Below are 25527 nucleotides of genomic sequence, written 5' to 3'. Positions count from 1 at the left end.
GTCAGAATGTGACACCATGAGTCTCTAATATTGAACTTTTTCACAATAGTGTAATTTAGATACTGGGATACTGAATTTGGGGTTTTCAGTAGCTGTAAGCCTCAATAATCAAAATTGAAAAAAATAAACACTTGAAATAAATCAGTCCATGTGAAATGAATAATTTTGAATTGAATTACTGAAATAAGTCAACTTTTTGATGATATTCTAATTTATTGAGATGCACCAGTATATACACTACTAGTCAAGTGTTTGGATACACCTTCTAATTCCATGGTCTTTAATGATATTTTCCCCCTACACTATAAAACAATGCTAAAGGCATCCAAAATATGCAATAATCTTCCTTGATTAGTTGATATTGGGTGTCTGCTACTGTAAAGCCTTCTTGATGGTTCAATATTCCCATCAAACTCTAGTTCATAAATGAAACAACATTGCTTTAAATATTGTTAACCAGTCTTTTTGAACACAGCAGGTCTTTCAAGATTACCAAGCAGTGTTATGAACGAATAGCACGAAATTAGGAAGTAAAATGAAAAAGTCAATGTAGTTTTTATAGAATCATCTTGATACTAAAATGGTAATGTATAAGCGAAATGCTTGACTAACAGTAAAGTGTAGGACTTGTGAGAATGTATCTGGGAGAACCTGGGATTGAGATTGTATTTTATATAGTCTTCAAAACCCTTTTTGTTTTGTTTTGTCATTATAATATTAGTGCGTTATAAGATTACGCTTTCTGACAAGAGAGTATTCACAATGGAAGCATTTGTTCTTTTTAGTGGCATGACATGCCATCTCATTAACATCATGAGAAGGGAAAAAAGGTTGGTACGGGAATTATTTGTAGCTGCTTTAAATAAGAACAGAAACCAACTTGTTTCACAGACACTGCATATTATTAAATATTACTGTAAATGGATGTTCTGTAAGTTACACACAATTATTTTTTTTTTACTTAGGGTAGTAGATAGTTTTCCTATGACAGCACATCATGCTTCCCTCTGGGTACTCCGGTTTCCTCCCACAGTCCAAAGATATGCAGGTTAGGCTAATTGGCATTCCTAAAATTGCCTGTACTGTGTAAGTGTGTGTGTGTGTGTGTGTGTGCCCTGCGATGGATTGGCACCCTGTCCAGGGTGTACCCTGCCTCGTGCACTAAGCCCCCTGGGATAGGCTCCAGGTCCCCATAACCCTAAATACAGGATAAAGAGTGAGTGAGCACATTATGATCCGTTGTTATACTCTCACTGAGCCTATGAAGATTTTATATAGGCAAGTTATACGGATTTTATTGTAAATATCTAGGCCCATAATTTTCAATTAGTTTATTTATTGTAGGGGTGGAATGGTATGCAAAAGTCACAGTTTGGTACATACCTCAGTTTTGAATGTTAATATGTTTTCAGTGTGGTAAAATAAAAAAGAATATTAATATTACATTAGGTTTTATGTAATATAAATGAACCTTGTAAACAGTGGAAACCTGGCCATAATTTCATGAACACATAAGAACAAACACTTTTTTTTTACTTCACATTTTTGCACAATTTGCTGTACATGGCACTTTTACTATTCTTGCACAATTTAGTGAAACCTTTCTTCTCAAAAGAGTAAATGGGAAGGATGTCTTTCATGACATGAAACTTTAGAAGTCAGCTGGGAAATTCTCCTCAAATCCAAAGTTTAAATCAAGTTCATTCCACAGCATCAGGGGGGAATTTATATATATATATACTGTATGTGTGTGTATGTGTATATATATATTTTGTATATATTTTGTATGTGTATATATATATATATGTATATATATATTTTTTTACCATTACATAAGTTGAACTATTAAGTATTACCTTAATAATCAACATGCAAGCATATCGGGACCGTGTGCATGGAGTTTGTATGTTCTCCCTATGCTTGGTGGGTTTCCTCCAAGTCCAGAAGCATGCAGATTAGTTTTTTGGCATCCTAAATTCATTTCATTTTGTATCATTTAATGTATTATTGATGTTTTTTTATATTATTATTATTTTTAGGCAGAACTGGTGAATCAACATGCTGTGTGCATCAGATAAAGGGTGAGTCTTATGCTTATAACTCACATTTTGGAATTTGAGGAAATTATAACTAAGTAAAAACTTACTACCCTAATACCAAACTAAGTTGCTTTTTCTTGACAGGGGCCTTGTAGCCCTCATCTTTTTCATTCTGGGCATGGGAACACTTCTTCCATGGAATTTCTTCATCACTGCCTTCAATGTAAGATACTTAGGAGACTTTCTGAGAGTGTACTTTATCCGGTTTTGGACTGCACAATGTTTAATTTTTTATTTGCAGAAATATATATCACTCATGTGCTGTCTTTTACAGTATTTCAACGAACGACTAAATACAACATCGTCAAGCAATGTTTCGGAATCTGACCAGACAGACCCATACATGTTCGACAACATGTGTGTGCTGCTTTCCCAGCTTCCTTTGCTGTTGTTCACTTTGCTGAACTCAATTCTCTACCAGCAGTAAGAACATATTCATATGTTTTTATGTTCAGTTCAATGGTCAACCTAAGCCTCTGACTGCTTTGGACGGCTTGTGTGTGATGTCTTTTTATTCTGCTTCACAGTATTGCAGAAAAGATAAGGATAGGTGGCAGTATGGTCTTCATTTTACTGCTCTTCCTCCTCACAGCCACTTTAGTGAAAGTCAAAATGGAACAGGATCTTTTCTTCTCCATCACAATGGCAACCATCTGGTTCATTAGCAGTATGACCACATTGTTACTTGGTGCAACTTAATAGACACACTAGCATTAAGTGAAAGTTGTCAGTGTTGTGATCAGTGTAAACTTCTTTGCTTATAGTGTTTGGGGCAGTGCTTCAGGGCAGTCTGTTTGGTCTGGTTGGGAAATTTCCTCCAAAATATAGCTCATGGTTTATGAGTGGTCAGGCCTTGGCTGGCATCTTCTCTGCACTTGCCATGTTGATGTCAATGATCTGTAAGTATCAGTGAGCTCCAGCTGCACAATATAAATATACATTCCACCCTAAACAAGCAATGATATTGTAAATCATTACTGAAAGTTCTCTTTGTTTGTGTTTCTCCCTTATTTCTAGCTAAAACAGACAACGAGAGTGCGGCTTTAGGCTACTTCATTACTCCCTGTGCTGCCACACTTCTCACACTGTGCTGTTACTTAGTGCTGCCTCACCTGGTACGTTCTCTATTACCTTAGTTGTTCATAACCAAGATGGTTATCTGGGGATCTGAAGTATCTGTGAAGCATAGGAGATATAGACAGATCAGGCTAAACCACTTAAAGGTGACAGCAAGTGAACACGCAGTTCAGACTAATATTTGAGCATTGGTGGGCAAAGTACTCAAATCCTGTACCTGACACCCTAGGTAAAAATGTTACTCAAGTAAAAGTAGAATTACTCGATATACATTTCAAGTTGAGTAAAAGTACAAAAGTTCTCACCTTCGAATTAGCTTTTATCGAAAGTATGGAGCTTAGGTATTACAGGTCACAGTAGCCTTTAGCTCAGTAGTCATAGGGAAAACGCTTCTGATTTCAAACACCTGCTACATGATGAAGCGTTTCACAGAGGGAAGGACAATCATACAATTACGCTTAACAGTCAGCAGATGGCGATATTAGATACTACACACCATTGTTATTATGTAATAAAACACCATGCAGAAATGTAGTCAAGTAAAAAGTACAGATATTTATTGTAGGATGTAGTGGAGTAAATGTAAAAAGAATACACTAATTAAACTCCTCAAATACAGATAGGTGAAGTATAGTACTAAGTATATATTTTTTTAAAAAGGACATATATTTAGTTATCTTCCACCTCTATATTTGAGCTGTTGATTTATAGTCAGAGGTCTGTGAAATTTATTTTACATTTAAAGAGCACAATATATAGCACGTATACATAGCACTTTTAACGATGGTCATTTTCGCAAAGCAGCTGTACAGAATTAAAACATTATAGAAATGAGGTCAAAAACCACGGACACACACGGTAGTCCCATTCATAATAGTTTAAGAATCATAATCATTACATTATCATAAATGTCACCAAAGGGTTAATTTTGAACTTAATTACTGTGCTACACATGCATTTTACTTATTTTTCAGAAATTTGCTGGACTTTATTTAGACAATGGAACAAAAAACAAAGAGACTAAGCCAGATTTGGATCTGAAACAAAAAGGTTGGTCTCAAACATCCAATAATATATCTCGTTTTTTTGTTTTGTTTTGTTTTTTAATAAAAAAGCAAATTTTAGTACCTTTTGAGACTAATTATGTCTCATGTTCTGAACGTTTTTGTCTTTTGCTGTAGAGAATGTTACCTTGGTCAAAATCAAGGCCACTGACTCTGAGTACGCTGCAGATGGTCCAGTTAAAAGCATGTTAACTGATCTGGATGCTGTAGCCTTCAAGTCTATGGATGGAGCAGAGAAGCAAGAAGAAAAGTCACCCGTGTTGGCAGTGTTTAAAGAGGTACATAATTTTTTTAATACATGTGGTGGTCTGCTGCTGAAACACTTTAGCATCTATCTTTTGAGAAATTCTTTATAATCTTGCCAAATTTTATGCGAAAACATTACACTCTGCCTAAGGATGACCAAAACCTAGCTACTAAAGTGTGATTTTCTCACCGTGAATGTTACATTTTTATCAAGTTGTTGGAGCTACACTATGTGCCAGAGCGAAATGAATAAAAGCCTAGTCAACTCAATTTGTAATCCTATACCGGCTGAGATGATGCTCATGTCCCATTACACTGTCACCAAAACAGAGAAACACTCTCCATTGAGAAGAAAAAGATCTTTTTAGTTTATGTGTGGGATGAATGTTGCTACCAGATTAGTTTGGTTTGAGCATATTATTTTGTTATTGATCTTTTTAACTATTATTTACTTTAAGATAATCTCCATGCTCTAAACAAAAATGATCACATACCAACATTGGCATCCATTTATTAGAGAATGAATTTTAGAAGTGGTACGTCTAAGTCAAATTAATCACGTTAAACCCTTATTTGTCACATATGCATGAGATACTTTATTGATCCCAAACCAAAGACCACAAACAAAACAATTAGTTTTAGTAGCACAAAGAACTTTTTATTGATCAGCTTTGACCTCTCAATTAAGATCGATGCATATTTTATTTCCACAGTTGTTCCAGGAGACCACATACATGCTGTAATTGTATTATTCCATATGGGTAAATTAATTTTTTTTTTTTTTTTAGATTTGGGTGATGGCCTTGTGTGTGACGAGCGTTTTCGCAGGCACGTTGTGCGTTTTTCCAGCAATTACTGTTTTGGTGAAGCCAAATGGCCTCTTTACAGGAACAATGGGTGGGTGTCCATTTCAACACACTCTTTTTTAAGTACTACAGGAAAACCCAAAAAAGCATAAATAAACTAAAGCCTAAATTTCGGGTTTTTTTTTTTTTTTTTTTTTTTTTCTCTCTCTTTTTTTCTCTCCTCCCCTCTCTCTCTCAGCTGAAATTTTTACGCCACTGTGTTGTTTCATGGTCTTCAACGTAATGGACTGGGTTGGCCGAAGTATCACCTCTGTTTACCAGTGGGTAAGGCATCCGTGTTTTCTTTTCTTTCCCTGACAAAAAACATTTGCCTCTTTTTGGCTATGCATACATGTTGGGTAAATTTGTATTAATGGTTACCAAAGATTTCATCAGTTTTTCTGATCCTTAGGCAATAAAGAATATTCATTTCAGTTAACACTTTAGAACCAGACCAGTGATTCTCAAAGTGTGGGCTGCAAAAAGTAAATTCTAACAAATAAATAAAATGTTTTCAAGTTGTACATTTGTACATGACATTTGATTTTCACATTTTAAATTGGGCTGTAGCCTTAATACATTTGAGACTCCTTCTTTGTCTTTCGGCTGTTCTCTTTCAGGGATCACCACAGCAAATCATCTGCCTCCATCTAACCCTATTCTTTGCATCCTCTTTTCTCACACCAGATAACTTTATGTCCTCCCTCACTGCATCCATAGGTCTCCTCTTTGGTCTTCTTCTAGACCTCCTGCCTGGCAGTTCCAACCTCAGCATTCTTTTACCGATATACTCTAACCCTTGATACATTTAAGACTGGCCTGAGGAAATATTATTGATATATCAACATATCCTATTAACACTTAAATGATTATCATCGAGCAAATTTTTATATTACACAAAGATAACCCTAGTATATACAAGTGCAGTTTTTAAACACTGATTTCTTTTATTAAGAGAAAAAGCTGTCTTTGCCCCAAGTGAAAAAGTAGTTGACAATTCTGCAAAAAAGACTGACTCACTCGTCATCTATACCGCTTCATCCTGTGTATAGGATCATGGGGGGTCTGAAGATTATCTCAGGAAACTTAGGGCACGAGGCGGGGTACACCACAGACATTCAACAGTTCATCACAGGGAACACACATGTACACACACTAACACAAACCCTGGAGTTGCAAGGTGACAGTGTGGACCACTACGCCACTGTGCCACCCACAATTCTGAAACAAGAGTGGGCCAAAATTCCTCCATAGTGATGTGAAAGCCTCATTGTCAATGCACTGGTATCGCCAATGCTCGATGGAAGTTGTTGCTGCCAAGGGTGGCACAACCAGTTAGGGACAATTTTATTTTTACAAAGAGCCAGGTAGGTTTGGACAGCCGTTTTCCCTTAATAAAAGAAATCATAATTTAAAAACTTCCACGGCACTGTAAATGTAGCTATTTGTATAGTTGTATGTTAGTTCGGGTATATTCTAACAAAGAACTTGCTCCTGTTGTTGTAGCCCAGAAAGGAAAGCTGTCTGTTCCCCATCCTTGTGGCAGCTCGACTGATCTTCGTTCCTGCTCTCATGTTGTGTAACATTCCATCTCGCACCTACTTGCCAAGTCTTTTCAAAAATGAGTTTGCCTACATAAGCATCATGTCAATGTTTGCCATGACAAGTGGATATTTTGCCTGTCTCTGCATGTCCTATGCTCCACAGTAAGTAATACAATGTAAACACATTGTGGTACTATCTTAAAGCAAAGTTTAATCACAGTTTAACAGGTTTCCTTGGAACTTCACAGACAGTTCAAAAGACCTTTGCTATAGCTGTTTAAAATAATGTAATATACACAATATGACCAAAAACATGTAGAAACCTACTGTAACATTCACACTATATACAGTATATATAACGCCATGCCAGCTTCTATGGCTGTATTCAGGTCGAGCTCTTATGGCTGAAAGGCCCGAATTTACCACAACAAAACTAGTAAAAAGCCTTTTATGAAAAGTAGAGGCTATTATAATAACAAACAGGGAATTAAATTCAAAATAGGATGTTCAATGAGCCTATATTTGTGTGATGCTCAGATGTCCAAAAAAAATTTCCCACTATTTTTCCCCCATCTTTTATGTTTTGTGTTTTACTAAGACTATTTGTAATGTAAATTAATTAAAAATACCCTCTTTATTTCATTTTTCCTTCAACTTACTAGGTTGGTTAGGAGTAAGGATGCAGAGACTGCTGGGGCTTTGATGACCTTTTTCCTGGCATTGGGGCTGTGTCTTGGAGGTGCATTCTCATTTGTCTTAAAGAAACTGCTATAGTTTTGAGTGATCACTCACTGGTCATGTTACTGCTATCCAAACAGCCACCCCGATTATATCAGTGTGTTTTAGCCTAAAAGTATAAATTTTAGCCTGAAAAGTAGTTTTTTTAATCACTGTGGGGAGCTAGCACTTCATGCACCTGAAGACCATGATAATTTCGTATAGTCAATTGTAATCATAAAGAAAATGGTCTTATATTATTTAAATGACTTTTGGGATTTATGCAAGCTTCTTGTGCTGTTTTGTTTTATATTGACGACTGCATTTTTTTTTACAAAGAATATTTAAAAGCATTAATTTTATAAATGAAAAAAAAAAACATTTGTTACGCTTTTATTCATTTTATCGATTATGTCAATTGCACTGTATTGTTTTAACTGTAAGTCAAGTTTTATATGTTTTTTTTATTGTTTTTAAAATTAAACTTTTGTATTTTGGTATACTTTCTATAAAGTCTTGCATTCATTATGGGCTCCTTTTCTCCAGAAGCATAGTCAAGTTTGTGTCAGTGTCAACTTCCCTCCAGCAGAATTATAGTCTACTGTATAATCTCAGATCACTTCACTGCAACGGCTAAAGAATAAACAAATTGTGTTCTGTACAAAGGTATTAAGAAAACCATCTGCATAGCAGTCACCTGTCATTTTATGAGAAATACCTGATGCTGTGCTGACTAGTTGTGCTCCAATGCAGACCTGTTTAAACTCTGCATTGCTCATGAAAGTTAAAACTTGATGTTTAATAAGCTGAAAACTGGAAAGAATGCAAAGTGTTTAGACTGTGCAATATATTAATGACTTCAATTGATCTCATAAACCTCTTATCATACCTAGTTTTTTTTTTTGTGTTTTCATTAATATTGAATCCTGTACATTGTCTGGCAGATGTATATATTCTGTTAAAATATTCCAAACAGTGACTTAGTGACTGTTAGTTGCATTTATGTTCTTGGTTATAATTTTAAAAAGAAGGATATGGACCCCATTTCTTCATGTTTTAGTGCTTCGCTTAATTTTCAGCAATTCAAGAATGGTGACCATGTGCATAAACATTTTTTCATCATAAACAGTGGATTTTTTTAAATACACACAGGACAGTTAATGAATACAACATTACTGACAGCTGCATGTTCGTTCTAATTGTAGTGCTTGATTGTTGCAATCTAGTTGCTACACAAAATTTGTCCACTAGAGGTCAGTACAATGAGCCCTTAAATAAAGCCTCGTGAATTGAACTTTTGGTAAAACTACTGGCTGGGAAGCCCCGACACATAAATGAGGCTTTACCACACAATCACTAACTCCCAGGAAATCGTGATTTCCTGAAATACTCCAACCAGCCAAGGACATCTGGCACAAACAACTATGCCCCATACCCATAAGGGTATTTCTTTTATATACAAAATTATCTGGATGAAATTTATATCCCCTTAATGAAGTTTATCCTTCACTCTTATTAAACCCGGCATGAAAACCAACCTAATGCCAAGTAAGGCGTATTTTAGTTATTTTGTGATTTTAGACATTGGGCTAGCTTCCCTGGAAAACTGATCATGCTTCAAGACTTATAAGCTTAAGACCCATACACTGCACTATTCACACCTAGAAATGCAAACACACAAAATAGTTTTTTAAAAAATTATTTAATTTAGTTTTACAGGATAAAAGAAGAACTGCAAAGACACAAGAGTAGACATTCTTTGCTGAGCCAGTAGCAAAAGAAGTAAACTGGTCTGCGGTAGCATTTAGCTCAACTAAAGCATATTCCCTGAATAATCATTTCCTGAACTCAATTAACCATAAGCAATGCGTTATGTATTTAAAGCACACTTGGAAAACAATGTATGTTGTTCGAAAAACAGTTTACACATCAGCAAACAGAAATGGGAAGTAGAAGCTGCGATACATCATGGACAAGAGGAAAAATCATCTATCAAAACTGACATCAAAATTTATTCATCTACTGTTAAACTGTAAATTCAGGAATGGTGAGATTCTAGTATTTAATGCTGAGTTAAGGATATCTAAAAAGACGGCCTTTCAGGTCCAGTCAGAACTCCAGGTGCCTACAGTAAGTGACCCCTTGTCAGAGGTTTTTAAACCAACCCTTTAAATTCCTGGATCAGCCCTCGTACACGATCATGGTTCAAACTACTTTCTATAAGTCAACTCTTAAAAGCATACAAAATCTTTAATAGAACTTGACTTCACATGGAGTGTTGGATTTGAGGGCAGGAACAGGTTTGAGTCGGACAGTGGTGCACTGGTTACTCACCTACCAGGCAACAGCACCACCTCTTGCCTTTTGGATTGCACTGCAGCCCCTTAAAGCTGTGCTGTCTTCTTAACAGTTCAAAGCACAGCCAGGGAACCTCAGTTGTTAGCGTGTGCACGCATCTCACCTCGTCTTACTGAAAATGCTTAAAAGAAACACCAAATGCCACAGAACAAGCCAACAATTCAATTTTCCCTGACCTCACATAGCCTCAAGCTCTTTATAAAGGATATTTTTTGTGTGTGTTAGAGCAGTTTTCATCTAAGACACTTCCTAACTTCTGCATTCAAAAACAATTACAGTGATAATCTTTGAATGGATGTGCCACTGGGGCTTTAAACAATATGTAAAGTTATATACACTATTTAAAAAACCTAAAAAACAAAAACAATCAAACCAAGATCACGTGGGGTACTTTGTGTGCCTGAGCTAAATGACTTGGTTTCTCTGATTGATATAAGCCATCACTTTTCTTAACCTGTGGCACTGTTACAGCCCCATCCTTTTTTTCTTTTCTTTTTTTTGCTCAGAAGATGGATCTGAACTGAGTTGGAGATGGAGATTATTTAGGGGAACTGGTGTATGGTCAAGGTGCAAGCGTGATTGGGGCCAGAGGGCTTTACCTTTCTGGGGAGTGCATCCATGCCACTGTGGGACTCTAATTCTCTTCCCCCGTCATGTGCAACTTGGCGTCCTGAGGCCCGGGAGCCATTTTAGCTGTAGTTAGCGAAAAGGGAAAATGTGGCTGGAAGAACAGTACGAGTAACCAGTCATGCACTATTTCTAACAAAGATTTACAGACATTTAGCGTTAATGTGTGGAAAAAAAACTTTACAAAAAAACCACCCTTCCATCGTCATTCCTCTAAATGCCTTTTGCAAACATCACAGCCTGGATACACTTAGAAGGCAAGGCATTTTTGTTTTTAAACCAGGCGTCTTTCAGAAACGTGCACAACAAAAAGCAGCCCCCTAACATATTACACTGAAAAATACAAATGGTAATCCATAATGGAATTATTGCAGGTCATTTCAATCTGTTGCCTAGTATTTAACAAAAGGTTTCCTGTATTCAGATCAGTAGAGGTCAGTGAGACCATGTTGTGTATGTGTGCGTGTTTGTGTTTGTGCAAGTACCCCACCATCTCTCAGCGTTGAAATGAAAGACTGAAGACAGTCTGAGGTGCATTCTAAAGGAAAGAGGACATAAGATCATTAAAAAGAGAGATTTCTCTGCCTTTTTTTTCATTACAATCATTTTTACAGAGGTCTTTAAAGCATACTGAAGGAATGCTACAACATTCTCCATAACATCTGAGTCCCAAATCCTACTATCATAACCACTGAAACCAACAGACTCACACTTGTAATGTATGCAGATCTGTAAAGAAAATGTATTTAATATAAGTTAAAATATGTCAGATGTTATGAAAACCTCATGTAGACTCCTTCCTCTAGTTTCTAAATAGGCAGGTTTGAATCAAATCTGTTCAACAGAAACTATCAAATATACTGCTTTTTAGGGAAACTGTATAAAAGGAGGAGAGCCATTTAAATTTTTTTAATTGAATTGTGTTTAATTCAAACTGCCTAAAAACTTTAGTCCACTGATTTATCACATTTCCTTTTAAACAAAAATACATCAGATATTTATATTCACTGCATTTTATTCTCAAACTGAAAATCAACTGGAGGCCTAATGCAATAGACCTTACATCCTCAAAATCAACCCAACTAAATGAGCACTGCCAAATCAGTCTATAATGTACTGTGATGAAAAAAGTGGGAATCAAATGATTTAGAGAAAAGAAAAATATATTCTCAAGAGGCTGGGAAAGGGCACTTTGCTGTCTTGGTCAAAAAAAAAAAGTCATTTAAGAGATTAGCCATCACTAGCATCTGAAAACATTATTTTGTCCATGTAAAAGAGGGAGACAAAGCTAGGATTGGCAGTTGATTCCTTTGTAGTTCTGCAGCACAAACTGCAGGCTATACAAATAGCATCTCAAACCCAGAGTCAATAAAGATATGGAAATGACAGGAAACCAACTAAGTATTAAGTAGGAGTATACACTAGTCAAAAGTCTTTTTTGTTTCTGGCTGATGAACGCTAGATAGACTAACAAACACTATCCATCCATTTGTCCTAGCCTCTTCCAACAGATGAATTTTATAATCAGAGGTGAGGTTCGCGCTGCAAGCAGGTCATGCCCTTATTTGCCCTCAGGGTGTGCCTAATGGGCTGAAACACATCAAGTTCTATTAAGTTATTTAGCTGATACTGATGGAGCATGTCTCTGCCCAAAAGCCAAATCCCACCCATTTGGAATGGAAGGTGATCTGATGTGTGTTAATGTATGACTGCTGCAAGTGAAAATGATTTTTCTCCACAATTTCGCATATTAAAACACATACACGCACACACTCACACAGGTCCTCTTTGTATTTCAGATTCCTACTATGCATCTTCACGCAACAACTGTTCATGTTGGTTCATTTGAAAAATGTACTAGGGTGTGTCAAAAATGATCCGCACTCCGGTTATATAATTTGTAACTGGTGCGAGCAAAAAAACGGAAGCCCCAATTGCATGAGATACACATGAGAGCAGCCCGCAGTGATTCATAGTTTTGTTTTGGCTGGTCTGAGGGTGTACCAGAACTCCTAAACAACTCTTGGAAGTGCATAAATAGAAGTAATCATTACTGGTGACGGGACATGGATTTAATACTATGAACCTGAGGTGAAACAGAAGAGTATGAAATAGAAACATCCTCAATCGCCGACCAAGAAACAGTTCAAAAGTTAACCGTCAAATTGTCGCTTACAGTATTCTAAAATTCTCAACAGCCAGTATTGGAAAATTGTCAGGAAAAAGGTTCAACAAACAATTCAGGGCTCTTTAAAGTGAGTTGCTCAATTCTAAACTTAAGATCAGTCCTCTGTTTTTAATCTTATCTAAAAAGCCATTGTGATTTTGCATGACAATGCACGTCTGCACACTTCTGCCCACACTGTCAACTCTTTGGGGGGGTTAAAACATCCTCCCTATAGTTCTGCTCTTGCTCCATCTGACTTTCATTTGTTTGGTCCCCTAAAAGCAGCCCTACGAGGAAAGAGATTAAAATGTGATGAAGTGAAGACAAGTGCATTTTTGGCCCGTAGCTCAGCCTAAAATATTTTTAATGAGGGAATACAAAAACTTGACAAATGGACAAAAGTGTATTTAAAAGCAGAATAATTTTGAATAATTATGTATTTATCTTTACTACAAGCTAATTAGGATTACATTTAATTATATGTACAGCCAGGGTGCGGATCATTTTTGACTCGCCCTTGTAGTTGCATACAACTACAGCACATAGATCTTGGGGAGGCATCTTAAAATAATTAGCCAAAAACCTAAATCAAATCATCCAAATGTTGAACTCTGAGCTCAACACCATCATTTGATGTTTATAAGAAATTCACCAGTCTTCTGGAATAGGCTGGTGTCAGATTACGGACAAAAAATTAGTTTAAATGTATCAAATGAAAGCTCTAGTCAATAGACTTATAAAACAGTAACACAAGTTTGGTGCATAAAGCCAATGTACAGATTTAATGCATCCCTTTCCTTATTACTTATAAAGGAGGACCAACACTGCCTCACACATACAGCACTATCAACAGACACACAAGCACGCACACAATCACTCACTCTCTCTCTCTCACACACACACACACACACACACACACACACACACACACGTAAGGTGTTGAGCTCTATCGGTATGTGGGCTCTGGCATGTGGTAGTGGGAGTAGTCAGGACTGCGGAGGTGGGGATCCTGGTGTGGTGGAGGTGGCTCATACGCTCTTGGAGATGCGCTGGTTCCAGGAGCCGCGAGGTGATTGCCATCCATCTGCCCTGAAGGTGGCATTGGCATGGTGGGCATCTGGGGTGGTGGGGGTGGTGGTGGATAGTAGTACTGGTACTGTTGATACTGTTGGTACTGCTGGTAATGTTGGTACTGTTGGTACTGCTGGACATACTCTGCATAGCACCTGGTACAAAAAGACAGAAAAAATATATATACTACTTGCAAAAAAAGGAAAAAAGAAAAAAAAATCTACTGTTTGCAGATTTCTGTAAATGGTCAATTACCATCTACTTAAAATATCCTAAAATTTATTTTGAAATAAAACTTAAAGTATAATTTGTGATATATTTATATGATCAAATACAGGGAATTCATAAAAATTTCATTTCCATTTTTAATTCCAAACAAGCCTCAAGACTAAGCTTCAAAGTACAATATAAAGACAAAGTTAAATGGACACCTCACCATCACACCCATATGTGCTTCCTGAATACCCCAATCCAGACTGAATTCCCCTTTTCTGTTATATTACAACCTTCAGTGAAAGAGTCTTCATGTTACAAAATAGAAAGACATTACAGATTGTGTGCTTCCCCCACTTGTGCAAACAGTTTGCGGAAAAACAAGAGATGGGTGTGATAGACAGGTGAACACATATAGGGTATTTTTCTAGTATTATTTTCTTATTTACTAATCAAGATAGATTTCTATATTTTTCCATTTAATATAACTGGATGTAATATTGAAGAGTTTAACTAACTGGCTAGCCCTAAATTAATTTTCTTCTTGACTTTTTTCAACTGGCTATTTAGTTGGTTAGTTAATTAGTGGTATATTAACTTTTGTTTATATTGTGAAAATACATATTTATTTTTGTTACACATTTAAAAATGTCTCATTTGTACTAAAGAATTTAGAAATAAAAAGGAATTAATGAATAAAATGAAAAATATGTTACATATTAAAGATTACTGCTTTCTGTTGAGATAATGATAAAATTATCTGGTTAATATATTATTACTACAATTAGTACTAATTAAACTAATCTTACTTGTAATTTTAGACAGAATATAAACCAAACACCATTGTCAAAAAACGTTTCCTTAAAGGACATGTCTTAAATTCAAGTCCCACACTTTCCATACAAAAACAAAAACCATCACTACATCCTTTTACCTCGCAATAGGGTCTCCCTCTTTAATAGCAGGCATTTCAGGTCCTCCAGGTGGTGTGGGCAGCAGAGCGCGGCGTTTGGGTCTCGCAGCACTAATGGGCTGAGGAACAGGGTCAGGCAGCAGAGCAGAACGTCTCACCGGGCTCCGGTCCCGGTCTGGTTTTGTAATGGCCTGCTGCTCAGCCAATACCTGCTGGCCCTGCTCAATGAATCGCTGCCGAGCGGCCTCGAATATGGCTTGTGGATCAGCCTCTGCCCCACCCATGGACCCATAGGCAGGGCCTGTATATGCAGAGGCATTTGTTCCATAGACAGGGTTTGTAGCTGTGGTGGCCGATGGAGCCTCTACTGCAGGTGGGTAGCCTGAATCACCTGTTCCCTGGCCATAGACCTGATCAGCCACAGAACCATACACTTGACTTGCCAGCGCACCGTAAACTGCAGCGCTCACTGGCTTACCGGCTGACCCACTGCCTTCAGTCAGACCCTTCAGGGCTGCATATGTCGGATCAGAGGTGTTGGTGTTAAAGAAAGAGTTGTGCACGCTCTGTTGCACTTGAATAGGAAGTCCAGCAGCAGCGGCTGCTGCAGCAGCTAGCACAGCTGCTTGACTCTGGTGGTGCTCCAAGGGCGGCCTGGTAGGACACTCACCGGCGAAATGTCCCTGTGTGCCACAACGTGCACACGGCACCTTGGACACAGCAGCTGGCTTGGTTTGCTGGACTTTTGAAAGCTCCACAGAGAGTGGACGGCCCATGTAAGAGGTCCCATGGAGGGCCTCAATGGCGTTCTCCGCATTCTCTTGATGCTCCATGTGTACAAACGTATAACCTACTGAGGAGTTGGGTTTGGCTGCAACATAAAACCACAAAAAAGAAGAAAAAACAACAAACAATCTGATATTAGGAAAGCAGATAAAGGTTAATCACACCAGGTGAACATATCAAACAATCTAATCATATAAGAAACAAAAAACAAATAAAACAAAACATTTCAACAAAGGCAGCATACTTTTCACTTTTTCACACTCCAAGACGTTGCCGAAACGAGAGAACAGCTCATGCAGTTCGTCAGTCGTGCACAGAGCACTCAGGTTCCCCACATATACTTTGATAGAGTTCTGAGGTCTTCCTCGAGACTCTTCGACAACAAGGGTGCGACCACGAAACTCTATACCATTTAGACCACGAATGGCAAGGTCAGCTTCTCCCTGCAGATGAACAAAGGCAAATTGCCTCAGTAAAGTAATGGTCTCCAGCTTTCCATAAGGGGCAAAAAGTGCTATTAGGTCATCTTGTGATGTTTCCACTGCCAGATTCCCAACAAAGAGCTTCACCACACTGGTGTCGTCCATTGCAGCCAAGCAAAAAAACCTAGAAATGGGGAACATGGCTCATTTTCTACTTCTTGTACAGTATAACTTAGATCTAATACACGATGTTATCAAGAGAAGTCAGCCTGGCATTTATGTTTTAAAAGCAGTAATGAAAAAACCCAAGAGCACTTTAGTCCCATAGGAAATGCAGAATAGAAAGAGGAGCATATTATTAATCTCCTGTGAAAAAACAGATAATGTAACAAAGATTATAGAATGAGTCTAATGCTGAAGCAAAATCATTACTGGATATATTTAAAGCATCATTATCAATAGCAACACCAGCAAAGCCCATTAAGTAATTCAGTAAAACTAGAAACAGAGGAAAATAATTGGCTATGCATAATGAGAAAATCACCTAGTAAACTACCCATGATTGTGTGTTGGAAGGAGCACTTTCACAAATAAACTTTGCCTACAGGCATCACGTCTTAAAAATTTACTTCACTAATTTAAACATGGATAATGGATGCGTTTCACGGTTCCTGTGCTTTTATTAGAAACTTGTATACAAAATAGGCACTTACAAACGGGTCCATAAAACATTATACACACTTTAGCACGAAAAATATATGAACAAAACAAATCATGGTCAAATGATAGCATTAACGGTAGTGCGACTACTGACATCTTTAGAGGACACATAGTACTATACATTGCTTTTATATTTAAATTCTATTTCTAAAAAAAAAAAAAAAAGATTGGTAGATGTTAAAGTGTGTATAAATTTTTTTGGACCATCTGTATGTGGGTATAGTGGTGGTGTAGCTAACACTGTGGTTTAAATCTCGCCTCGATTCTCCCCGTGCTTGGTGGGTTTGGTAAATTAGTGTTCCCAAATGGTATATACCCTGTAAGAGTTTGGCAACCTGTCCAGGGTGTAGCCCGCCTCATGCCCAAAGTGTACTGGGATAGAGAATAGGCTCCAGGCCCCCCATAACCCTTGTATACAGGATAAGTTGTATAGAAGATAAATAAAGGAACGTGTGTGGACACATGTGTAAGTATACACACATACATATGTACAACACACACATTACATATACAATCAAATATTTTATATATACATACATATATATATATATATATATCACATATCACATATCACATATATCACAAATATCACATTTAAAGCTATATGAGTGGACAGTGTATGCGACGAGATAGATAAAAACCAGTTTGTTCCGGTCTGACTCGCGAGAACCAACGTCAAGCCAGCAAACCCGCCACGACAAAGCTTCAAATTAGCTTCATGTTAGCACGCTAACTGAATTGTGTACTAGAAACTACATAGCTTGGTTATCGTTACTGGTCATTCGCAAAGGTTAATTAATTAAAAATCGCCATAAACGAGAGTCATATAGCTTCAACTAACTGCAACTGATTTTTGTATACTTATAAACACACTATAAAACCGCTCGACGCGCCGTGGTTTATTAGCATTCTGACTAGCAACTAACAGTTCTAGCAAATTCTATGACGGAAACATTAGATAAAACGCCAAAAACAGACAACTCAATCCATTGTGCGGAGTCTAATAATTAAAATAATCACCAAAAACGAAGTGTAATCCAAAAACATCCGATTGAAATGACAAAATATATTACAAAAAGCACAGAAGTGTGCTAGTTAATTAGCTTCCAGCTTACCTAACTCCGCACGGAATGCTTCATGTCCGACTTCCGGTTGGCGGGGTGTTGCTTTTCATACCCCTCGTGTCGAAACAAATCGCAACAAAAGGTATAGGTCCGGGCCCGAGTGGTATGACGCTGCACACAGCTTATGTTTCATTAAAGCCTCAAATCTTATGATAATTGTATTGGCATTATTTTTATTAACTATATTAATTAGGATGTTTCTGTCGAAGCGTCTGAATGGCGTGTAGTTTGTAGTGGTTGCTAGTAATACTAATCATCATCATGCATGGTTTCCGACTTTTGTATAATTATCGACTTTAATGTCATACTGTGAGCGTTGTCACGTTCTTGTGGCGTCAGTATGTGCACGTGGGAGGAGCCACAGGTCCCCTTCTAGTAAAAAAAAAAAATGGTGTAGTGAAGCTATGACATCACAAAGAGCTCTCAGTGTGACATCATCAAGGATGTTCTCAGTATATCAGTGTCTGTTTTGATTTGAAATCTCTGTAGTGCATCGACAGACAGCACTTAATTGTAGTACACAGCAATACACAGCAGCGATAACAACACAGTGTTTAGCATCAATAAGCAACAACACAGTGCTGAGAAGCAATGAGCGGCGCAAAGCAGCAGCGTGCAGCGCGATCATTTGTAATTTACATCTGTGGTAACTAGCCTTTTACTCATTTTTAGATATTCTTACACATTGTAATGCGCAAACATTAATATTGTTATTATGCAGAGTAATAGCCAGTCTGACTGTGTGATTGTTCGTCTTTAAGTTACTTTCATTTCACTTATATACTGAAATGATGAAGAATTTCAAGGACTTTCAAGGAAGGAATGTTTCCATTGAGTTCTGTGGAGAAATGTTCTTTGTACTGTACTTCTACTAAGATTTGTCTGTGTAAAGCAATAGGTTTGTGTGTTGGTAGGCCTTCTACCAACCTTCATTTGACAATTCATTTGGTGTTTTATTGCTTTTCTTGACCACTAAAAGTTTGTTTAAGGCTTTATTTCTTTTTCTTGTTTAGGTAAAATGAACACAAAGTCTGAGAAGGCTATACTGTATGTGGGTGCGCTGCACTACCGTGTGACAGAGTCCATGCTCTTTAAAAGATTTAGACCTGCAGGGCCCATTCGCTTCATCCAGATCTGCAGGGACAACAAGACAGTCTCCTCACTCATCCATGCATATGTCAGCTTCAAATATCGGGCCGATGGTAATACAATCCTTATAGTAAAAAAAAATAATAATGCAAATGCATACACCTTTTCTGCATCTGACATTAATTTAAGAATTGATTATATCTACAAGTGACTGTATCTACATAGACAATTAGCATTTTTACTCACATTCATTGACTTTCTTTTTCTAAGCTGAGCGAGCAATGGTAAAGCTTAATTATGAGTGCCTGATGGGACAGCCCATGAGGATAATGTGGGCTCAGAGACATCTGACCCGGGGATCTACCTGCGTCGGAAACCTGTTCTTCAATAACGTGGACAAGTCCATTGACAGCATGGGTCTTTTTGAACTTTTTTCCATCTCCAAAAAGGTCTTGTCGTGCAATGGTCTTGCTTTAAATTGTTTTCATTATTCATCAAGTAGCATCTTTGTAGCATGATTTTATTACTATTATTATTATTATTATTATTATGATCTATACACTTACATGGTGTGTCTCTCCAAAAGGATGAAGGTTATGAGGAGGAGCCAAAAGGGTACAATTACCTCCGTTTTGAGTTTCTCGAGGCAGCAAATCTCACAATGGAAAGCTCAAATCTAAACTCCTGAACGACCATCAAGCGTGAGCCATGTGTAAATTACTACTATTTTAAGCCTGTGTTGAAATGTTAGGGTCCTTTGACATTTACACTTTTCATTGTAATATACGGAAATCTCATTCATCATCAAGTTGTAATTTGGTCTCATAGGCATAACTATTAACAGCATGGTTTAGATATGTTAAGCGCAGGGTTTCTGTGGGGTCACTGCAAAAATCACTAACAATTCCTACGTTTTTTTTTAATGTACACCCATCCCATAAATATGCCTTACATACATTCCTGCTCTCCTGTGATGTACATTTTAATGTGTGCAGACTCACGATCTCACACACGTCACACACTCTTTTTCTCCCACTCTGTCTCTGCAGATTGCCTGTTACCCCAGAAGATCCACCCCAGTCTGGCCAATAAGATCATGTGGGAGCTGTTGCAAGGCAAAAACATCTATGAAATCTGAATATGATTGAATATTCAGAGTTTCTGGTTGCTAAGGTGCATAGACACACAGACACACACATTACTACTAATATTATTTTTTAGCAATTATTTGTCAAGTAGTTTACTAATTTATATTCAAACATACACAAACAGTTTCACACAAATTTATACACAAGTGATATATACATATAATGTGTGTGCTCTCCCGAGGGCAAGAGAGAGTGGTCACAAGCCAGTACGGATCGTTAATTCAAACTGGACAAGTAGTGATATTCAACAACAATATATTGTAACTGATTCAAGCTAGATTTTTCATCTCATCTCAGTGTGCACATATGATTGTTGTTAGGCAAAGTAAAGCAGGAACATACACATACAGTACACACACACACACACACACACACACACACACACACAAATGCTATGTACTGTAGACTAAAAACCACTCCGCATTTTTCTTTTAGGAAATGTGGTCCAACAATAAGAGTTGGAGGAATAAAAAAAGAAAGAAGAAATTTTTAAATAACACTCCAACTAACAATTCATATCCTAGTATATTATATATCTTTTTAATTAATATTAATTAACTTACTGTGGGTTTCAAAATACTGGCAGAAGCAATAAAAATTTACTTGAATCAGAAACAACAGCCTGTAAGCCTTTATATAGAGTGTGTATGGTATATGTGTGTTGGATTTATGTGGTTTCTATTTGGGTGAACAAGTAAATGAGACTGAAAAATGTAACAGACAGAGATTAATTTGTAAAAAAAACCAAGGAGCATCATGTCAAGATTGTGAGGACAACTGTAACATAACCAATTATTTGGATTATTATTATTATTATTATTATTATTATTATTATTTATTTTATTTTTTAAATTATTACTGTTGTTGTTGTTGTGGCTGTTTAAGTATATTTTACATAATTTAATATAAAATACAAACATACATTTTTCTTTACATTTTACAACAAAAAAAACCCCACAACATTAGTGAGGTATCATTACTGGTCTCCGGGTTAGTTATCATCCTAACCTTGGCATTACACTAATTGTAGGTTGCAGCATGGGTGAAAGTAAGTTGATATTGTCTACAGAACTCTGGAGAGCACAACTGCCTGAAAAAACCAGTCATAGAAAACACATCTGATAGTGTTATCTCTTTAATAATTGCTTCTAAGTCGTTCCAAATTGCCTTAAATATTTACTAGATAACTAGCTTCTAAAACAAGGCTGAATCCTAAATCCCTGTCTAACCTCTGATCAGGCCCCTACTTGGTGTGTGGAACACGTGGATTGATTAAAAATGAAATCATATTTTTATTTTAAAGGTTTTTATAATTAGTTTATAATGTTGTTGTTGGTCTTTCGGCTGCTCCTCGCAAAGAGTCGCCACAACGAACCATCTGATCCACACATACAGTCTTGGCACAGGTTTTACACCGGATGCCGGTTGTGACGGGTTTTATCCTGACACAACCCGCCCAACCCTGCATTCAGTGGCTGGGGTTTGGGAACTGGCTGGGAATCGAACCCAGGTGTTCCGCATGGCAGGCGAAATATCTACCACTGAGCCACTTTTATAATTAGTCTATAATAATTATACAATAATAACAATAATATGCTATTGTTATAAATAGAAATCTTTAGATTTTTGTTATAAGAATAATGATAATAATAATTATAATAATAATGGCAAGATTGTGATGATAACTAACAGAACAACAATAAATTGTTGTTAATATTATGTTATTCTATTAAGTAATAAATATAAATTAATTGAGAGAACCGCAACAACACTAAATTGTATTATTATTACAAATAGCATTATCATTACTAGAAAATAAAAATTTCGAAAGAAATTTTAAGTGTGCCTCTGCGATGGCCGGGTCACTGCTAATGTGCGTGGATACCGTCCAGTGCGTGGTCGAGCATTCCGATGCATCACAGTCACGGCAGTGATGTCACAGTTGAGGCCGGCCTCAATGTTAAGTCTATGGGACATTTTGGGGTCGTTTTTTGGGGGATTCTGGGAGCACCGCCCGACGGCCCCCCACCAAAAGTCATAGCACACCATTCCTGAGTAAGCCGCACGGAACAGTGTAACATATCTGTGGGTCGCCTCGAAACTGCGGGACGAGAAACGCTGCAGTTTTAGGGATAATATAAATGGATTGCGCAATGATTTCTAGGGGAGAAGAGTAATAAGTGTGCGCCGGCACACTTAATAATTATTATTAATACAGGTCCCCTAAAGCTATGACATCACAAAGAACCCTTACTGTGACATCATCAAGCATGTTCTTAGAATCTGCAAAACAGAAATCTCTGTAGAGCATCAACAGACAGCACTTGATAGTGGTACACAGCGATACACTGCAGTGATATCACAGCGTTTAGCATCAATAAGCAAAAACACAGTGCTGAAAAGCAATTAGCGGCGCAAAGCAGCAGCGAGCAGCGTGATCATTTGTAATTTACATCTATGGTAAGTAGCCTTTTAATCATTTTTAGATATTTTTACTAAAAAATAATAGTTTTTTGAAAAAACTAGTTTGAAATTATTTTTATTTTATAAAAATAATAATTTTGTAAAAAAACTAAAACATTTTTACTTTTAATTTTTCACTAAAAGTTTGCTTGTTAAGGCTTTATTTTTTTTCTTGTTTAGGTAAAATGAACACAAAGTCTGAGAAGGCTATACTGTATGTGGGTGCGCTGCACGACCATGTGACAGAGTCCATGCTCTTTAAAAGATTTAGACCTGCAGGGCCCATTCGCTTCATCCAGATCTGCAGGGACAACAAGACAGTCTCCTCACTCATCCATGCATATGTCAACTTCAAGTATCGGGCCGATGGTAATACAATCCTTATAGTAAAAAAATAAAAGAAAATGCATACACTTTTTCTGCATCTGACAATAATAATTGATTATATCTACAAGTGACTGTATCTACATAGACAATTAGCATTTTTACTCACATTCATTCACTTTCCTTTTCTTAGCTGAGCGAGCAATGGTAAAGCTCAATTATGAGTGCCTGATGGGACAGCCCATGAGGATCATGTGGGCTCAGAGACATCTGACCCGGGGATCTACCTGCGTCGGAAACCTGTTCATCGAAAACGTGGACAAGTCCATTGACAGCATGGGTCTTTTTGAACTTTTTCCCATCTCTAAAAAGGTCTTGTTGTGCAGAGATCTGGCTTTAATCTGTTTTCATCTAAGAAGCATCTTTGTAGCATCGATTTATTATTATTATTATTATTATTATTATTATTATTATTACGATCTATACACTGACATGGTGTATCTCTCCTGAAGGATGAAGGTTATGAGGAGGAGCCAAAAGGGTACAGTTTCCTCCATTTTTAGTTTCTCGAGGCAGCAAATCTGGCGATGGAAAAGCTTAAAGCTAAACTCCTGAATGACCATCAAATGTGAGCCACGTATAAATTACTACTTTTTTAAGCCTGTGTTGAAATGTTGGGGTCCTTTGACATTTACCCTTTTCAATGTAATATGAGGAAATTTCAGTCAACATCAAGTTGTAATTTGGTCTCATAGGCATAACCACTAACAGCATGGTTTAAATAAAGATGTTAAGAGCACGGTCTCTGTTATAGAACACTTTAAGCCCCATGAGCAGTGCAGGGCTGAGATGGGCCCACGTCCCTAAGTCTACAAGAACAATAAAATAGAGAAGGAGAAATAACACACACACACACACACACACACACACACATACACTTCTCATTCTCTGCTGTAGGGTCTGAGCGCATTTTTTTAAATGTACACCCATCAGATAAATATGCCTTACATACATTCCTGCTCTAATCTGCTGCTCTTTTTAATGTGTGTAGACTGAAAATAACTACAAGGACCGGCTTTTGACTCACCTTGTTTTTTTTTTACACATTAATAGAGCATAGAAAGCGTCTATTGCCTGAGCCCTACATATGAGACTGTTCATTTTATCACTATTCTGTCCCATGATCTCACACACCTTACACGCTCTTTTTCTCCCTCTCTGTCTCTGCAGATTACCTGTAACTACTGGTCAAGAAGATCAACCCCAGTCTGGCCAATAAAATCACATGGAAGTTGGGAAGAGAATCTGGACAAGAAGTGATACTCAACAATATTTTGTAACTGATTCATGCTAGATTTATCATCTCATCACAGTGTGCACATGTGATTGTTGTTAGGCAAAGTAAAGCAGGAACATACACATACAGTACACACACACACACACACACACACACACACACAAATGTTATGTAGACTAAAAACCACTCCGCATTTTTCTTTTACGAAATGTGGTCCAACAATAAGTGTTGGAGGAATAAAAGAAAGGAAAAATGTTTTAATCAACACTCCAACTAACAATTCATATTCTAGTATTTTATATATATCTTTTTAATCAATGTTAATTAACTTACTGTGGGTTTCAAAATACTGGCAGAAGCAATAAAATTCACTTGAATCAGAAACAACAGCCTGTGAGTCAGTGTTTGTTTTGTGTAGTCTGCTAGAACGCTTGCAAGAATGTAATAAAAAAAGGTAAATTTAACGATCTGCGTGTAATGTGTATCTGCATGTTGTCTGTTGCCAGACAACCAAAAACAAGTACAGGTCACAGAGTTAAATTTTATTCTCTTAAGGATATAATAAATGGTTAAATAAATGTTGTTGGTGCGTTGTTGTTGTTGTTGTTTTTTTTATGAACTGCTCCAGTCCTGCCAGGTACAATCGCTTCAGCATAGTTTAACTCATAACTGCTCTTGATTACTCAGGGTTGGTCAGAGATGGAAAGATTATTCTTTAAATTTTGTTTAATAACAAATTATTACTTACTCAGTACCAATTTCTATCATTCAAAACACAGAACAACACATTTTCATTTAGCTGCTGGAGCGGATTTTTATTACACATGACCCTAACCCTTTAATTGCCCTAATATTTTAGTCCTTGATGATAATGCAGCTCCAGTCTAGGTTAATGTGGGTGGCCTACTATTTTGCCAAACTATTTCTTGGGCCTGTTGGGACATATTTTTGGGACCTTGTCCCATTTCCTGTTTATTATTGTTATTATTATTATTATTACCGGGTTCTTTTGTTTATTAATAAACATACATTAATTGAGAGAACCTGAAGAGTCAGTAGAAAGAATTTGGACTTGTAGAATTTGCAGCTCTCGAGATGCCCAAATGTAATTCTTGCGTTATAGTGCCCCCGTCAGGCGTGCTTTGGTCATTACATTTTGCTCAGTAGCGGCTGAGACGTTACGTCTATAATCAAAGCTTGTTTTGTTGATGAT

The 25527-nt window shown here is 37.1% G+C and overlaps 4 protein-coding genes across 10 annotated transcripts; 3 read left to right on the top strand and 1 right to left on the bottom strand.

Annotated features, from left to right (window-relative positions):
• Positions 1-1027: 1027 nt before the first annotated feature.
• On the top strand, positions 1028-8448 carry slc29a2 (solute carrier family 29 member 2). Of its 2 annotated transcripts, none has more exons than XM_053479185.1 (13): positions 1028-1048; positions 2040-2081; positions 2184-2262; positions 2374-2522; positions 2627-2766; positions 2864-2998; positions 3117-3214; positions 4151-4226; positions 4358-4518; positions 5275-5383; positions 5531-5616; positions 6838-7037; positions 7538-8448. In XM_053479185.1, the coding sequence occupies exons 2-13, from the start codon at positions 2059-2061 to the stop codon at positions 7647-7649; spliced, it is 1368 nt and encodes a 455-aa protein (XP_053335160.1). In that variant the 5' UTR covers positions 1028-1048; positions 2040-2058; the 3' UTR covers positions 7650-8448. The 2 variants fall into 2 exon arrangements, with proteins under 2 accessions (XP_053335160.1, XP_053335161.1); XM_053479186.1 differs by lacking the exon at positions 1028-1048 and adding an exon at positions 1904-1923.
• An 843-nt stretch (positions 8449-9291) lies between these two features.
• On the bottom strand, positions 9292-18070 carry rbm14a (RNA binding motif protein 14a). Of its 5 annotated transcripts, none has more exons than XR_008355824.1 (6): positions 17890-17948; positions 15972-16333; positions 14963-15812; positions 13779-13970; positions 10550-11115; positions 9292-10071 (listed from the first exon to the last, which is right to left on the bottom strand). XR_008355824.1 is itself a non-coding variant. In XM_053478527.1 (6 exons), exons 2-6 carry the CDS (start codon positions 16312-16314, stop codon positions 10585-10587), a joined length of 1497 nt encoding a protein of 498 aa, XP_053334502.1. In that variant the 5' UTR covers positions 16315-16333; positions 17890-17949. The 5 variants fall into 5 exon arrangements, 4 of the variants coding, with proteins under 4 accessions (XP_053334499.1, XP_053334498.1, XP_053334501.1 ...); XM_053478527.1 differs by lacking the exon at positions 9292-10071 and having other exon boundaries at positions 10585-10643; positions 11063-11115; positions 17890-17949; XM_053478524.1 differs by lacking the exon at positions 17890-17948 and adding an exon at positions 17985-18070 and having other exon boundaries at positions 9292-11115.
• A 425-nt stretch (positions 18071-18495) lies between these two features.
• Positions 18496-20745, top strand: LOC128507535 (polyadenylate-binding protein 1-like 2). 2 transcript variants are annotated; one of them, XR_008355825.1, is made up of 6 exons: positions 18496-18639; positions 19007-19195; positions 19353-19531; positions 19669-19783; positions 20132-20255; positions 20666-20745. XR_008355825.1 is itself a non-coding variant. In XM_053478528.1 (5 exons), the coding sequence occupies exons 1-4, from the start codon at positions 18585-18587 to the stop codon at positions 19768-19770; spliced, it is 525 nt and encodes a 174-aa protein (XP_053334503.1). In that variant the 5' UTR covers positions 18496-18584; the 3' UTR covers positions 19771-19794; positions 20132-20179. The 2 variants fall into 2 exon arrangements, 1 of the variants encoding a protein (XP_053334503.1); XM_053478528.1 differs by lacking the exon at positions 20666-20745 and having other exon boundaries at positions 19669-19794; positions 20132-20179.
• Positions 20746-22572: 1827 nt separating this feature from the next.
• Positions 22573-23638, top strand: LOC128508092 (polyadenylate-binding protein 1-like 2). Its single transcript, XM_053479331.1, has 4 exons — positions 22573-22690; positions 22874-23062; positions 23211-23389; positions 23530-23638. The coding sequence occupies exons 2-4, from the start codon at positions 22879-22881 to the stop codon at positions 23578-23580; spliced, it is 414 nt and encodes a 137-aa protein (XP_053335306.1). The 5' UTR covers positions 22573-22690; positions 22874-22878; the 3' UTR covers positions 23581-23638.
• The last annotated feature ends 1889 nt before the right edge of the window (positions 23639-25527 follow it).

The sequence above is a fragment of the Clarias gariepinus genome, chromosome 19, assembly GCF_024256425.1.
Source record: "Clarias gariepinus isolate MV-2021 ecotype Netherlands chromosome 19, CGAR_prim_01v2, whole genome shotgun sequence".
Lineage (NCBI taxonomy): Eukaryota > Metazoa > Chordata > Actinopteri > Siluriformes > Clariidae > Clarias > Clarias gariepinus.
Note: the sequence above shows the minus strand (reverse complement) of the source record. Positions and strands in the feature narration are given on the sequence as shown.